The 14,704-nt window shown below is 41.2% G+C and overlaps 1 protein-coding gene across 1 annotated transcript in view; it reads right to left on the minus strand.

The window, feature by feature from the left end:
* The window catches only part of LOC121299785 (neurofascin-like), a 60,865-nt gene extending 46,388 nt beyond the window's left edge, over nucleotides 1-14,477 (minus strand). The window contains exon 1 of the mRNA XM_041227846.1: nucleotides 14,284-14,477. Coding sequence (XP_041083780.1) covers nucleotides 14,284-14,365 — 82 coding nt within the window. The 5' untranslated portion in view covers nucleotides 14,366-14,477. The remainder of the gene's footprint in view (nucleotides 1-14,283) is intronic.
* Between the last annotated feature and the right edge of the window lie 227 nt (nucleotides 14,478-14,704).

Raw genomic sequence — 14,704 nt, forward strand, 5'->3', positions numbered from 1 at the left:
AGCACAAGCTACAAAATGTGGTTTCAGGTTTCAAAATGATAAATCACATATTTAATTGAGTTGAACTTCAGCTCTGAATTAGAAAACACGAACTAACTAAAAGGTGGTGTGTTCCAATCCGGTTTTCTTCAGGTGATTCCAAAATGTGCACTAATATGATCCTGAGGAAGACTTGTCTGAATGACTCCATAAAGATGCACATTAGACACACAATTACCAAACTGTGTAACAATTCCCTTCACGGTAACCTGCTAACTGCTAATGCCTCCAAAAACAGACACTATTTTTCCACTACTCACACATGAAATCTCCCATCTCCTCTTAACCAGCTCCGTGCAATGTGCCTAGGACACATGAAGTCACATCGAAACCACTGTCTAGCCTGCGGGCTTGTCATATCAGTGAAGATTCATCTCTACAGAGAGAGAAAGCTATCTCCTTACTTAGACTTACTAAAAATACATGCAGCCTCAGCTTTGTACTCTGCAGAAGTACAGGTGTACCCTTCATTAATGCTGCTCAATGTACCACCTGCAAGCCACCCAGATACTGTCTTTCTTCTGGATGTCTTTTTCTCATAAATTAAGTTTCCGTCATCCATGATTAACTTGTTTTGAGGCGTGACTTGTTTTGAGGCGTGACGTGTTTTGAGGCATGCGTTTGACGTGTGTCAAGGTTGTTAACCTTGCTTCTGATTGGTCAGTTTCATTCCAGTTGCATGAGGAAAAAAAAAAATAGAAACAGGTTCTATTTTAGCGACGCGTAATTTTCTCAAGGAGACGTCCCTTGCGTCACCCGCAGACACCCGAGTGTGGATACTCCAGTGACTTCTAAATTATTCGCTCTCGTCACTCGGTCCTGACACAGCTTTAGTGTCAGGACCATGTAGTGATCTGTCACACAGCAAGCCAACTTCCTTTAGTCCTGCAGGCACTAGACGATGATGGCGCTTACTAAAAGAAAGACACCTTGGCTGATTTAGCTCACATTCGGGGGGTAATTTGCAAATAAAAAGGTACCGGATCTTATCATTAAGGAAGAGGGGTAGCATGTTGGTTTCTAGACCTGATCCTGATTTTCAGCAGCTCCCATATACGCTTCAAGCATGTGGACTGGGGTTTTGCCTTTGACCGCTTGGGGTGTAAAAAAATCCTAAAATATAAATCATTGCAGCACACTTTCGTCATTCAGTTCATGTGAGAGAAAGAATTTTTATTGTACATGTTATAGTTTTTGCAAAAAAACAAAAACTTGATTTATTTTTTTTTTTTTTAAAGACAGTTCATCATTTACAAACATTCCCGCCTGTCAGGCTAAATAGGTAGCAGGAGTGAGTTCTGGTGTGATCAGGCACAAATTAACCCCTGGCTATGCTATGTCTAAGATAGACAACTAGAACTGAAGAGCAGCTCCTGATCTCGTTGTCAAAGCACTGTAACTCAGACTAATCACTGCAACAAAAACATTACCGCTCGCTGCAAACATCAAACATAAAAAGATATCTTAAAGATAAAAAAGAAAATGTCATTTGAAGCTACATAGAAAAATCTAATTAAATAATTTTAAACGACCCCCTCCCAAAGAGTTATTGTCATTTTGTCTGAACAAACTGGAGGAAATGGACAGACTTCAGGAGATCAACTGCCTTTCCTGTGTTATTAATGGATACTGGAGAATAAGACATTAGATGCAACTCCCTTAAAGGACTGACAGACAGACGGTGGTGATTGATGAATACATGGACAATGAACAACAACACACTGCACCAATCAACAGTGCTCATTACTAGACTCAACTAACATTTACAATCAGTGAGCGCTTGACCATTGAGATAACCTTTAAGAGCTGTCATTTAACCATCTCTTAGAACCATAAGAAGATGTCCCAGTAGAATACAGCTGTTCCAACAAAGAACGACTGAGAAAAAATACAACCATTCCTTTCCAAACAAAAACACGACACAGACAGTATAGAAACGTGATCTTATTTAACAACAAAAACTGTACGGAATATTTAATTTATGGTTAACAATGATTATTAAAAAAAAAAAAAAATAAAATAATAATAATAATAATAATAATAATAATAATAATAATAATAATAATATCCACAGACTTAAAAGTAAATACCAGACCTTTTTTATTTTAAATGTCTAACAACGATCAATCATGTTTAATGTTAGCATTTCAAAACACCTCAACAGATGCATCAATAACAGTGCCGGTTTTTGCTATTTGATCTCTCCTTCTGCCACACGATACAAAATGATGTGTTACAAAGGGACTTGCACATGTAAACAGACACGCTGTCTCACATGTAAGGAAACAAACACTCTCCACATGAACCACATCTCTTGCCAACAATAAACTTTGTATTAATATTAACACAAGCCATTCCATGCAAGTGAAGAAAAACAATAGAAGCATACCGCTTGTTTCTTTTAGGTTAAAAACATTTCTGCCCGGGGTTGAACCATCTTCAGCTCGAGAAATCCATCCAAATGTACTGAAATGGCAGGAATAACTGTCCTTAATAATTCTTCTGATCACTCAGCATCCAGGTATTGAGCTGTGTCTTCTTGTAAATAAGCGAGACCCTGTTTGTTCGAATCTAGATGATGCTGTCAGTCAGCGGGACACTATATCTTGTTTGAACTATCTATTACCTCTGTGTCTCTCTGTCACGTTACACACATACACCAACACTGTCTCTCTCTCTCTCTCTCTCTCTCTCTCTCTCTCTCTCTCTCTCTCTCTCTGGCTCACTGTCCCTCTGTCCCGCCCCACCACCTCATGAATAATGAATGAGCTCCAGCCTTCCGCACACAAAGGCAGACCATGTAGACGCTGGCCCCTCCCCAGTTCCATGAAGGAAGCAAGGTGCCAGGAGGATCACGCTGCTTCTCTTAGTCCTCCAATAGCACAGGGCATGTCACAGCACCTGGCTTGATCCCTTCACCTCCAACCATTTTCTTGCGGTTGGTGTCTATCCTGAACAAAGCTGCCACAATAAAATCAATTGAATATCATCAACCTGACGAGCCTGGTGCATCTACCATCCACACTTTTTGTACAAGCCTGTCATGAGTAATCACAATTATGCATTAGGGACCATTTCAAAGGGGCCAGTGTAATGCATTATTGGAAACGTGCTTCCTGATGCACAGGGAGGGGCGCACTGGAAGTGTCTGAAATAGTGGAGATGATTCTCAGCTCCCTGATTTGGAGTTCCTGTGTCAAATCCTGACTGGCATGAGTCTAAAATGATAAACTGTCTGCCTCTCAAGCCTTCAGCTTTCACCACAAGCCTACACTGTCTCCCAAGTCCCTCGCCTCTGACCACATGGCCACACTGCCTTCCTCCCATTCCCTCACTTCTGTTGCTTCACAAACTGACCAGCCACTATTTATTTAGCGTGTTTCAAATTTTTGATGCCTCTGACATCCAGAACGTGGGTCTTTTCGCTGGCAACAACGCAACCCTACAACTCAGCATGAATGAAATGCTTGTTTTCTTTTTTCTTTAACACAAGCCTGCAGTGAGAAAACCAACACCCCCTATGCTACTGGTACATGCCAAAGAGTTACTGTTATTTCTTTGTGGCCAACACAGTGAGGGGTTAAACCATTAGCCATTTTGGAGCGGGGGGGGGGGGATTACTACCCAAAAAGTCAGGGGAATATAATTACATTGCTGCCTTTAACCTAAAGCCCCTACATTGCTTTTTAAAAAATTTAACAAAACTCAACAATTCGCTTCCATAAGTCATATGCTGCTCCTATTCAGAATCAGAACGTCATCATAGTGCGGTCAACAATTCCTCTAAATATGTGCATCATACGATAGGTACCCCAAACCGGGCCCGAATTCAAGAGAGGGATGTCAAAGTTGAGGAAACAAGTCGTTTTCGACCTCTCCCCCATAGGGGAAAATAACCAAGTCGCAGCATTTCAAAATCTTCACACCGGCTGAATTCATGAGAAGGGAACTACATTACATGAAGTGAGTTTTTTGGGTTGTAGTTCAAAAATCCACACAGGCAGCAAAGAAAACAACTTCCTGTTGACTTTTCAATGCAGCCCCCTGGCTTCCTCGCTCCTGTAGTACAGCAGCCACAACATGTGGGTAGCTATTGGGAAGCGTGCATCTAAGTTTTACATTGATTAATACTCTTTCAAATCCCATCACACTGTGCAGTCTTGGAAGCAGTTGATACCAGAGGTACAGTAAAGGGGCTAAGCAGAGTGTTTTCCTGTAAGTGCCTCTCTTTTTTGCTAAACACACATACCACAGAGAGTGTGTGGGAAACAAATGCAGTCCCGATCCTCGATACACTGCCCTGGCTGACGTGGGTTTACAGGAATGCATGTTCCATGGAGAAAACTATCAAGACATGCCATATTACAAAATCCATATTCAAATAGACTCACACAACAAAACACAAGAGCAGGTTCAGACCATCCCTCCACAGCACACTAACTCCAAAGTGTTTTACGATGTGCTAGGCGCAGCTGCATTGAAGACTTTGAATTGTGCATGACGTTTAAACTTACAGTAATTAAACCACTGAAAAACACAGATAATCAAAAGCTGAAAGAAAGTACTCTAAAATGGTAGCAATAAAGAAGATTAGCCCATGAGAGTGTGTTCTCAGACACTTGAATTGCTTTTTTGGTCCTTGTCTTTGTGACTGAGGACAGGGGGAAGGAATACAGGAGATTGGGATGATCAGAACTTTAAAACCCACAGCAGTCACTGGAGTCCAGATCAAATCAAATTAGATTAATTATTATTGTAATCATTTTGAGGGAATTACTTTCACTGTGCACTTTACAATAACTGAGAAGAAAGAGTGCCAGCCATCACAATGCAAGCAAAAAAAAAAAAAGACTGAGGATCAAAATGAACAGTTCATCCAACCTCGGTCAACGCATCTCTTAAAATCTCAACAGGGTATTTTTTTTACAAGGTACTGTGCAGTGAGTCTGTACCACCCTCCAGATAACACCATGCCAGCATGCCAGCAGCCCGACAGAGGTGCTTTATTTCAGCTAAGGACAGGCGCACGTGCACCCAGCGGCTGTCGTGCTGCAGCTGGGGGGAAAGGGTCTGTGGGAGACTCTTCAACACAGACGTGCTTTTCATAGCAGAGGACAGAGAAGACTCCTTCACCCAGTGCTGAGGGCTGGCGTGTAGGCATCACTAAGGGTACGAAATTCCACTCAAGCACAAAAGCCCTTCGTACAACGGGCCATTGTTATACAGCAGTGCTTCAGGTGCACAGCTGCCAGAGAGTACTTACAAATTAAAACAGTCTATCAACAAGCCACGTAAAGCAGAGACTAGCACAGGCAGCAGAAGGTGGCAGGCGTTCTGTATAGTCAGTATGAAGTGTATACCATTACATGTTTGTTTGTGGGGGTGGAGGGTGTTGAATGAATACTGTTGTGGTTACATCTGATTCAAAAGAAAAGTAGCCTTTGACCTCGGATAAACATGACACAATAGCTTTAAAGACAAAAAATCTATCACCTCCACTCACACACGCACACATTGTTCGCAAACACACACACACACAAAAAAAAAAAGGTTTTAGATATCACTCAGAGGATTAGACAGTGAATGGAAGGGTGCAGGGTCTGCTGTAGGGGTCCACATTGTGCCTCTGCAGGCCTGTGGTGCTGACACGATCACTGCAGCAGATGTGTGCCAACCTGCTCTAGAAGATTAGACAGAAGCAGACCAGCCAAGAGACCCATTACAATTACCAAGGGCTGCTGATGGCATTAACCCTTTAACTGCTTTGTTTTAACGCTTTTAACTCCCTTTAATTATCATTGATTGAGATATTGAAGTAAGCTTTCTAGTCTGTGACCTGATCTGTGAATGAGTCATTCATCTAATACTAACTCAGCAGATGCTTTTGGTTTATGTGCCAATTTATGGCATTCTTGGAGAACCATTGAAAGAAAAACCACGCAGGAGCACGCCTTTTCTGACTCTGAAGAAATCTGCATTTTACCAGAGAGAAAGTTTGCGTCCCTTCAGCTAAATGTCGGGGCAGGATAACATACATTTGGTGTACAAAGCATGATTTTTCTTTCACATTACACAGTAGTTTCATACTGTATACTACAATAAATGCGAATTAAAAAAAAAAAAAAAGAAACAGCAAAGTTTGGAAATACTACAAGAAACATTATAGATTCAATGACCAACATTGTAATGCCATATCACTCTGACGGCACTGAAAAAGATTTTTAGTGAAAATGTTTGTCATTGATTTTATGGTATAGTATAGCATTTATAATATGGCTTAAGATCCCTCAGTAATCTGCAGTTACATGTATCAGCACTTTCACTGCCGGTGGTAAAATATTAACCCTTTACTGCCCTGGGTATGTTCCCATACCTATTTGATGCCTATTTTTTCAATGTTAAAAATATTTGACACTGGACAACAAAGGGTTAAGCCTCAAGCTTGCCTGCTAATGACTGCTGTTTCAGTGAATCCGCCCAGCAGGGTAGGGGTTAACAGCGAGAGAGGACAGGCTCTTGGCAACAGGGGATCTGGGCATGGACCCTAATCACACTATCAGAACCTCTGTTTTGCTCTTCACAAACAGACTGCCCAAATGTTCGGTCTGGTTATTTAACTCTGCAGCTGATGGTACATTTGATTACAAGTTGTTCTTCCAGTTTTCGTTAAAGCAACAAGTGTTTGGCTGAAAGACATTCACTAAAGCACATTAAACTGATTTCCACATATCTCATAGTTCCAATACAGTGTAGTAACGTACAAGTCTAAAGCTGTCTTATGAAGATAAACTGTATTTAATCCAGAAGTATAAAAACGTGTTTTTAAAAAATAAGTCGTTTATCAGCTCATCAGCAACTTTTCAGTTGTTCCGACAAGCGAATTGCAAATCCATGTTAGCGTTAAAAAGAATATTTCAATAACAGGGTCTATACAGCTGGAGCTCTCATCCCTTAAGTATGCAGCAGCCCTGAACAGAACCTGGATAGGTGCAGGCAGCCATCTGGGGTCTGGAAACAGGATCTATAGCAGTGCTACAACAATGCGCAACAGATAGCTTCTCAGCACAAATTATAATCTTATATTTCTAAAGAACTTTTTCATGCGCGGAAGATTCCCAAGGGCTTAAGAAAGCTGGTGAGCGATGGAGCAAGGTGGGCTGCTATGAGACTCTCATGCTGTAGAGTGCAGTGTGTTACAGCCTGGCACAGCAGCACGCTGCAAACCCGTTCTACTACACGTCCTGTGGTTGTGAGGTGGTTGTCTGTTTTTATCAATGTGAATCAATTTCCAGCCGATCGCATGCCCGATGCAATTCCTAGAGGCTGTTATTAAGGAAGCTGGTCTGGGGTTATTTGAATAACAGTACAGTGAAATATGTTTTTTATAATAATATCAATGACTAAAACAATGCCCTAGTTTGATTGCAGTTGGATAAGTGGTTCTCGAGGTGTATATAAAGAAATATTAAGACTTTTCTAGTTTTAAAAGTTCGGCCTGACTAATGTGTCTGCACCTGCTGCTGCTCTCCGATTACAGTACCCTCTCTAGCCAACAGGAGGTGCTGTAGTAACTATTGTCTTATCCTAGTAACGGGATACTGCCTCCCCCCTCTTAGCCATTGTGTGCTGATTCTCCACAATAGCCAGCAGCTGGAGGGCAGTACTGTGGTGTACTGCAGAGAGGTAATGCACGACAATTACTGGCTGAACTAACCATCTGCAGCCTGGGTGTCAAAACATCTGCCTAATATCAATACCAAACTACCAGCCCTTCTCTTTCACACACGCACACACGCACGCACACACACACAGTACCGCTCACACACAGTTCAACACTGCAGGGCTACTCGTTCCAGCTCACTGGCCTCTCATTCATTTCATTATGAGCTTCAATGGAGCCCGCAATCCTACAGGGTACCCTAATGTTTTCAAGCACAGCTCCAGAACTGAGCTCTAAATGCACTGGGCTTGACTGGGCAAGTCAGTCACTAACAATCAATAACAATAACTAATAACAGCAGCAACAAGAAAATAATAATAATATCATCTAATATTTATAGATTAACTAAAACTTATATAATGAAAAAAAAAACTTCTAATGTTATAGAACGCAAAATAACTGAGGTGTATTTACCACTCTGATTTATTTAAACATCACAGTTTTGTTTTCACTGTAGAAAATCCTTGGTGTTAGAGTGGGAAAGGCTTTGTGAAACCAGCTGTGAGCCTCATAAGGAATAATCTATTGCAGATGCAGTTTGCACACAGATGCAACTTCTGTTGTTATTCCACATAGGCGGGTAAACAGGAATGCTGTTCTGTAAAATGTTCCAAAATCTCTAGCTGGTTTTATTACCTGGTCAACAGGGATAGGTTACGGATCCTAATTATTACCAGTTCAGTGCAGACTTCCTAATGAACAAAAACTACTAATTTAGCCATAACTGGGTCTGCTCTCTTAAGACAGGGACCTGAGACAATATGATGATCCCCTGAGGTTATGAAAGATTAATGCCCGAGTTTCCGGGCTTCCTGAAACAGCTCCGTGAGCTACAGTGAAGCTGAAGAGAACATTCTTACGCTGACTTGCCTTTACAAATAAAACCACTTCGAAAAAAAACAAAAAACAAAACATATCTGTGTTTCACACAGCTTGCACTGCACTTGTTAGAAAACATCATTTATTTTTCTATTGACCACTGTTGATCTGGCTGTAACTATTTACATCTGGCTGTACATCTGGTGCAAAGTGAAAATATTCAGAGGACACTTTTGCTTGGAAGACTATTGTGTTTTTATTATATACTGTTGGGGCCCTATAACTATTAATTAAAAAAAAAAACAAGTGCTCAATAAATATTAATACAAAATAAAATATGTGGAATAAAGCATGTAGTTTGCCACCCTGCCAGATATGATTGCGTTTATATTATCATTTTACTCCAGGGAAACGACCTGACTTTTCAAAAAGGTTCTGCAAATGGATCATTAACATTTACATTTGTAAACACAGCCTCAACCCTATCCTGAACCCCTGCTATTCATTGCTCCTACCCCTGCTATAAACAAGCCCTTGTTTTCCAAACACATTTGCAAACTCTGACCTTTAGACTAATTAAAAAAATAAATTAAAAAAAAAAAAAAAACTTTATGATCCTTACATGTTGATAGAAAGCAGATTTGTTCTTTGTCGGGCAGGCACGCGCGCGCCACACTGCCATTTACACCCAATTAAGAGCCAGCTCTGTTATTGGTTTGATACAAATTGCCTTCAGATTTACTGCTCCCCTTTTCTGAGAAGGCCTATTGGCATCAAAGCAGGTTCAATTTAATCTCATTACCCTCTGGCCTGGACAGATAATTCTGCAATGCACCGTTCACGTCAGTCTGTCATAGTGGATTGTGTTTAATGATGCACTGTAGCACGATTGATTTATTTGAGAAGTTATTGATTGAGAAGCAAGCGTTCCTGTCTCCGAGCTGCAGCATGCCTCAAACCTCATGCATGTGCTGTGCTTTCTCCCAACAAAGGCTGAGCTCTTTCCCCTTTCCTGACTAAGCATTAAACAGCAGGTGTTACGAGAACATGCTAATGAACTCGAAGTCAGTGTGTTCTTCCCAGGGACATCTGTCTTATTATTCAATCAGAAGCAGGTCTGCTGTTTCAAAACTGCTTTCATGTGGTTTACATGTGCTTGTGGTTTAATTGGTAGTCCACAAGCTGTTCCAGTTAAACAACATGAACTCTGCATCCTTTTATTTATTTTTTTTCAAGTAAACTTTAGGCTCCAGTGTGCGGGAGTGCTTTCTGTACTCCGCTGACAGATAACCAGAACCCCTCTACTCAAAGCTGCCAATCCTTCATCTTTCTCAGCCGCTAAATTCATTCCAGGTGCCTGTTTTACAGTACAGGACACTCTCCCGGGTTTGCACACAAATCTTTTCAGCATTCAACAGTCTGCCCCTCACCTAGTTTGAAATAACACTGTTTAAACATTGCTTACAGAAAAACTGAACAAAAAGCAAAATCTTTCTCACATATGTATGGGACAGTATTGCTGTTCCAAGATCATTTCCCCTAACTTACAAGTCTTTCTTTCTTTCTTTCTTTCTTTCTTTCTTTCTTTCTTTCTTTCTTTCTTTCAGTTCTCTTCGTCCCGCTTTTTCAAACAATACTGACAAGGGTTTCCCTGAGGGCGAAGGAGAGACAGTTTAAATATCAAAGCCGCTATTGAGAGTCTGTCTGTGCAGTTTAGCACCAGAGTGGCTCTTTCACTTAGTTGCTATTGTCCATCTGCTGATACAAAAGAATAAAAAAAAAAAAACAGATATGGGTGCAGAAGTGCCAGACACAACTTCTGCTTCTCCTTTTTCTTTTCTTTTCTTAAGAATAGAATCCTCTCTCTCTCTCTCTCTTTCTCTCTCTCTCTCTCTCTCCCTCTCTCTCTCTCTCTCTCTCAGCTGGGGAGCAAAATAAAAGGAATTAAACAACAATAAAACTGAAGTTATCAGTGTCTGCCTGCACTGAACACAGCTGTCGTTTGTGGACTCGTGTGTGAAGAACTGGTAAATGCACCAGGGGGACCCCACACGACCCCACAGTAAAATGGTGTAATGTATTTAGCACCCAGCAGATGTTTAGGACTAATATGGAAAGTAGGTATACCATGTGTATTGTCAATACACCAAAGACATGTGATAGAGATAGAGAGAGGTGTGTTTTTTGTTTGGTTTTGTTTTCGAAACCTCCCACTCCTGTCACATCCAGAGTTCTCGTCTCGTCTGTCCGGAATTCGAAACGCTCAAGCCAGCTGGCTGTGACTCGAGTCTAGAGGGAAAGGGACGGGCTGTCACTGAACCTCAGGGCTCAGGCACTTCAGTGCTTTACACAGAGAGCACAGTCTACCAAGACGGGGAAGAGGCATTGGAGAAAGACGATTGTCTCTGCAAACAAGAGACAAGAAGCTGAGCAAGAGATGTGTGAAAATGTTCCAGTGATCACTTTTCTGTTCATTCTTTAACCATGCTTGTCTTTCCTTCGCTTTCCTATGCTTTTACCATGCAGTAAACTTTCTGAATTGTAGGTAGCCCTACAGTATGTTACGCTATCACTGTACTCCAATGCTTCAGCCATTAACACAGATGCAATATCGGCTAGCCTGCTAATCCCAGGCTTTTGTGCCAGAGTGAAAGAAAGGGATCTTAATGTCTGCTTTAGTGCACTGACAGTGTCAGGATTACTGGCCACATTGTCAAACAGGTAACACAGCAATAACGTTCCAGGATGTGGTACAGAACAGAAAAGCCAGAGCACTTGTTGTCATGTTTTTTTTTTTTTATGGCTCTTCCTGCAGTGATTTAGAGAACAGATCTCAAACCCCAGTGCACCAGAGCAGACATTTTGAAAAAAGCTCTGAAACAGACTTCACAGTTCTAAATGTACAAAGTTGCCAAAATGTGAGCAATGAAAAGAAAAATGACAGGTACATTATTTAAGCAGCTGTAGAGACACGTGGGGACGTACAACACTATATTCTTTCGGAAACCCTGCTACTTACTCTCTAAGGGGTTAAACTAACTTCACTTACTTTTAATTTTAGTGATGTATATAAGTGGGTCAATAAAAGAACCTCTCAGGAAAACCCTGGTGAAAATAAGACAGAGTTAAATACGTTGATACTTATCATTACGCTGATCGCTCTGTGTATATTGTAAGTCCTGAGCATTTTACTTTATTATACTGGCTCCTGCTAGAATATCCAAATCCTAGACCGGGATTGATTTACACATTAAGAGGCAGAATCAAACACTTTCACAAATGCAATTCAAGACGCACTTAAAGCACTGTCGTGGGTGAGGAGGTGGGAAACAGGAAGAAAGAGAACTGTGTTTGTCAGTAATTCAGAAGACACAAGCCAGTCCTGCATTACTGACAGCGGAGCGGCTGGACAGGATTTCATTTCGTTTCTTTAGTTTTTAAGCACCCATTTGGAATGTCACCTCAGCACTGCACCACACTTACCGATCAGGAGGACTTTGAATAAGAGGGTTCAAAGCAGCAATGCAGTGTGCATTATTATCAAACAGTGAGCGTCTTATACATTTGACCTCCAGAATCAATCAACGGCACCCGGTGCTGTTTATATATCTGCCTGCCGGGCAATTGAGAAACAACACAGATCTGCAGATCTAGATTCGTCCAAACCACCCGCTGCATACCCAACAGACTACACTGGCATTGCATATCAGAGCTAAACACCTGCTGGTCACTAAACACATTACACCCTGTTTTATTAGCCCTGCACTTTTCCACTAGCATTTCATTGTATATATGCTGCTTGTGCAACGGAGCAAAATGATGCAGTGACATAAAGAAATAGAAATCTTTCCTTTAGCCAGACCCTAGCTAGTCCTGGTAGTGTGAGCTGGCTTGTGTTAATACCATTTTAATTAAAGATCTGTAATTAGAATAGGGAAGCTGAATTGTGCCAGGACCCTTGCCAGCTTTTACAAAACCTGGAAACAACTCGCCATATTGCAGCAATAATAGTTATGATTAGAGATGACGCTAATAATAATAAAATAAAGAAATAAATACTTGAACTGGTCACAAGGGCACCCAGAACATTCTAAAAAGAGATCTGGGGTTCTTTTGGGCTTTGCTCTGGAACCCTTTGTTTTAGTTCTATAAAGAACCGTTCTTATACCAGAATCATTGGCCACTCCTTAATTCTATGCTACGCTTCACATTTTGAACCTGAAATTGTGGTTTGATTGGATCAAATGGTTCTATTGGAGACAATAACAAGAACCACTTGTTTAATAAGAATGATTATTGATATAACAGCAACAATGTTAGAGTTCCTGTGGCTCTATCCAGGCCAGGTTTATAGTCAAGTGAATCGCTATGGTATAAAAGCACTTGCCAAACAGAGGGCATTCTGGGTTTGGATCTTATATTTCAGTCACCTATCCCAAGTTTAACCTCACTTTATTTTTTCATGCCTGCCCCGTCTACTTATTTAAATGCCCCCCCATCCCCCTCCCGCCTCTCATGCCTTATAAGTAGGTATACAAGTCTGTATTTATTATTATTTGTTTATTTTAAAAGATGAAACACCACAAAATAAATAAATAAATAACTAAACCAACACATCTCCAAAGCAAAGCACTCAGTTCCCGAGCTGTTGTAAAAGAGGCCTAGAGTGCAGTGCATCGTCTCTTTCAAATGACTTGTATAGCCACCCTATACTGGCTACAGGCCTATCTGTCCCATGCAGATTACACAATTGCTCCCATCCCAAGGCTATGTGACACTTCCCATTCTCACTCGCTGCCTTGGAAGTTAAACATTTCAGAACCTAGAACGCCTTGGTTACTGCAGGGCTCGAGTGAAAAAAATAAATAAATAAATCAAATAAAAACTACTGCATTGACACGGTGTTGTATGCGATTCTCATTACACGACAGAAACCAGCGCGTTTTAACTCGCGCGTTTTTAACTGAGAGGTGCTACGCTGTTTTCAAAAGGCAACACACGTTATGGTTTCTACAATGTTAAACGTACAATTTTCTTAAGTATAATATATCATAATTATATATATACATATAAATCTAATATAATACTATATATTATATAAATATATTATATATATATATATATATATATAGACCTAACATCAATCATTTATTTGTTCATTTATTGTTCAACCCGGAAGCCACATCCCATACCAAGTAATGTACTTGTCAAGATAACCAACTATATTAGACACTCTGTAGTCTTTCAGGGTTGTACATTAAAACAAGCACTGCAACATTCACAAAGGAGTCGTTTGCAGTGGGATGCTACTTGTGCTACATTTTATTTTAATTCTGCTAAACCTGTTCACTGTGCTTTATTACTGCAATATTTTAACAGCAATCTCCCCGTAACGATGCACACAACCGCGCATCTCGGTGTTTCACATCGCTTCGGATCTAGTGCTTCTTTGCGCAGAGCAGCAAAAACTAGACGCAGTAGAAAGATGCGCAGAGAGACGAGTCTATCCCAGCACACGGGACAACCAAAGCAAGGATAACACCTTGGCTTAACAAACAGACCTTCACTACCGTTCTCCATTCCGTGAGCGTGCAGTAAGCTTGTTCTAGCTCGCCAGCTCTGTTTGTTTGTTTGTTTGTTTTTAAATTCCCAAATCCTCTATTTCAGCATCATCCAAAGACATTCCAAAGCGAATTACGACCTACCTGCTGTGTCTTTCCGCCACCTCCTCTTCGTTTGAGTGGTCTGTGTTTCCTCTATGTGCTTTCTATTTTTGTGCATGTACATATGACTCAGTTTATGCTATGCTGTTGAATTCTCTCTCCCTCCCTCTCTCTCTCTCTCATCGCTCTATATATGAATCCGCAGTGGAGCAGAGGGAAGCTTCGGCCGAGCGCGGTCCCGGCAGCACACGGTACCCACATCTGCGCGTTCTCGTTCTGCTGCTGTTTGTGTGTCTACAGGACAAAGGCGCGTTCCCGGCGACCGCTGGGCAGCTGTTACAGGACGCGAGCGCGCTCCCGTGCCATCACATGAAGTGAAGCACATTATTGCATCCTGCTGTGCTCAGAATGCAAGGTCGGCATAAAGACACACATTTTCCAGTCGAACTGCATATTGATTTTA

This window comes from Polyodon spathula, chromosome 25 (genome assembly GCF_017654505.1).
Source record: "Polyodon spathula isolate WHYD16114869_AA chromosome 25, ASM1765450v1, whole genome shotgun sequence".
Classification (NCBI taxonomy): domain Eukaryota; kingdom Metazoa; phylum Chordata; class Actinopteri; order Acipenseriformes; family Polyodontidae; genus Polyodon; species Polyodon spathula.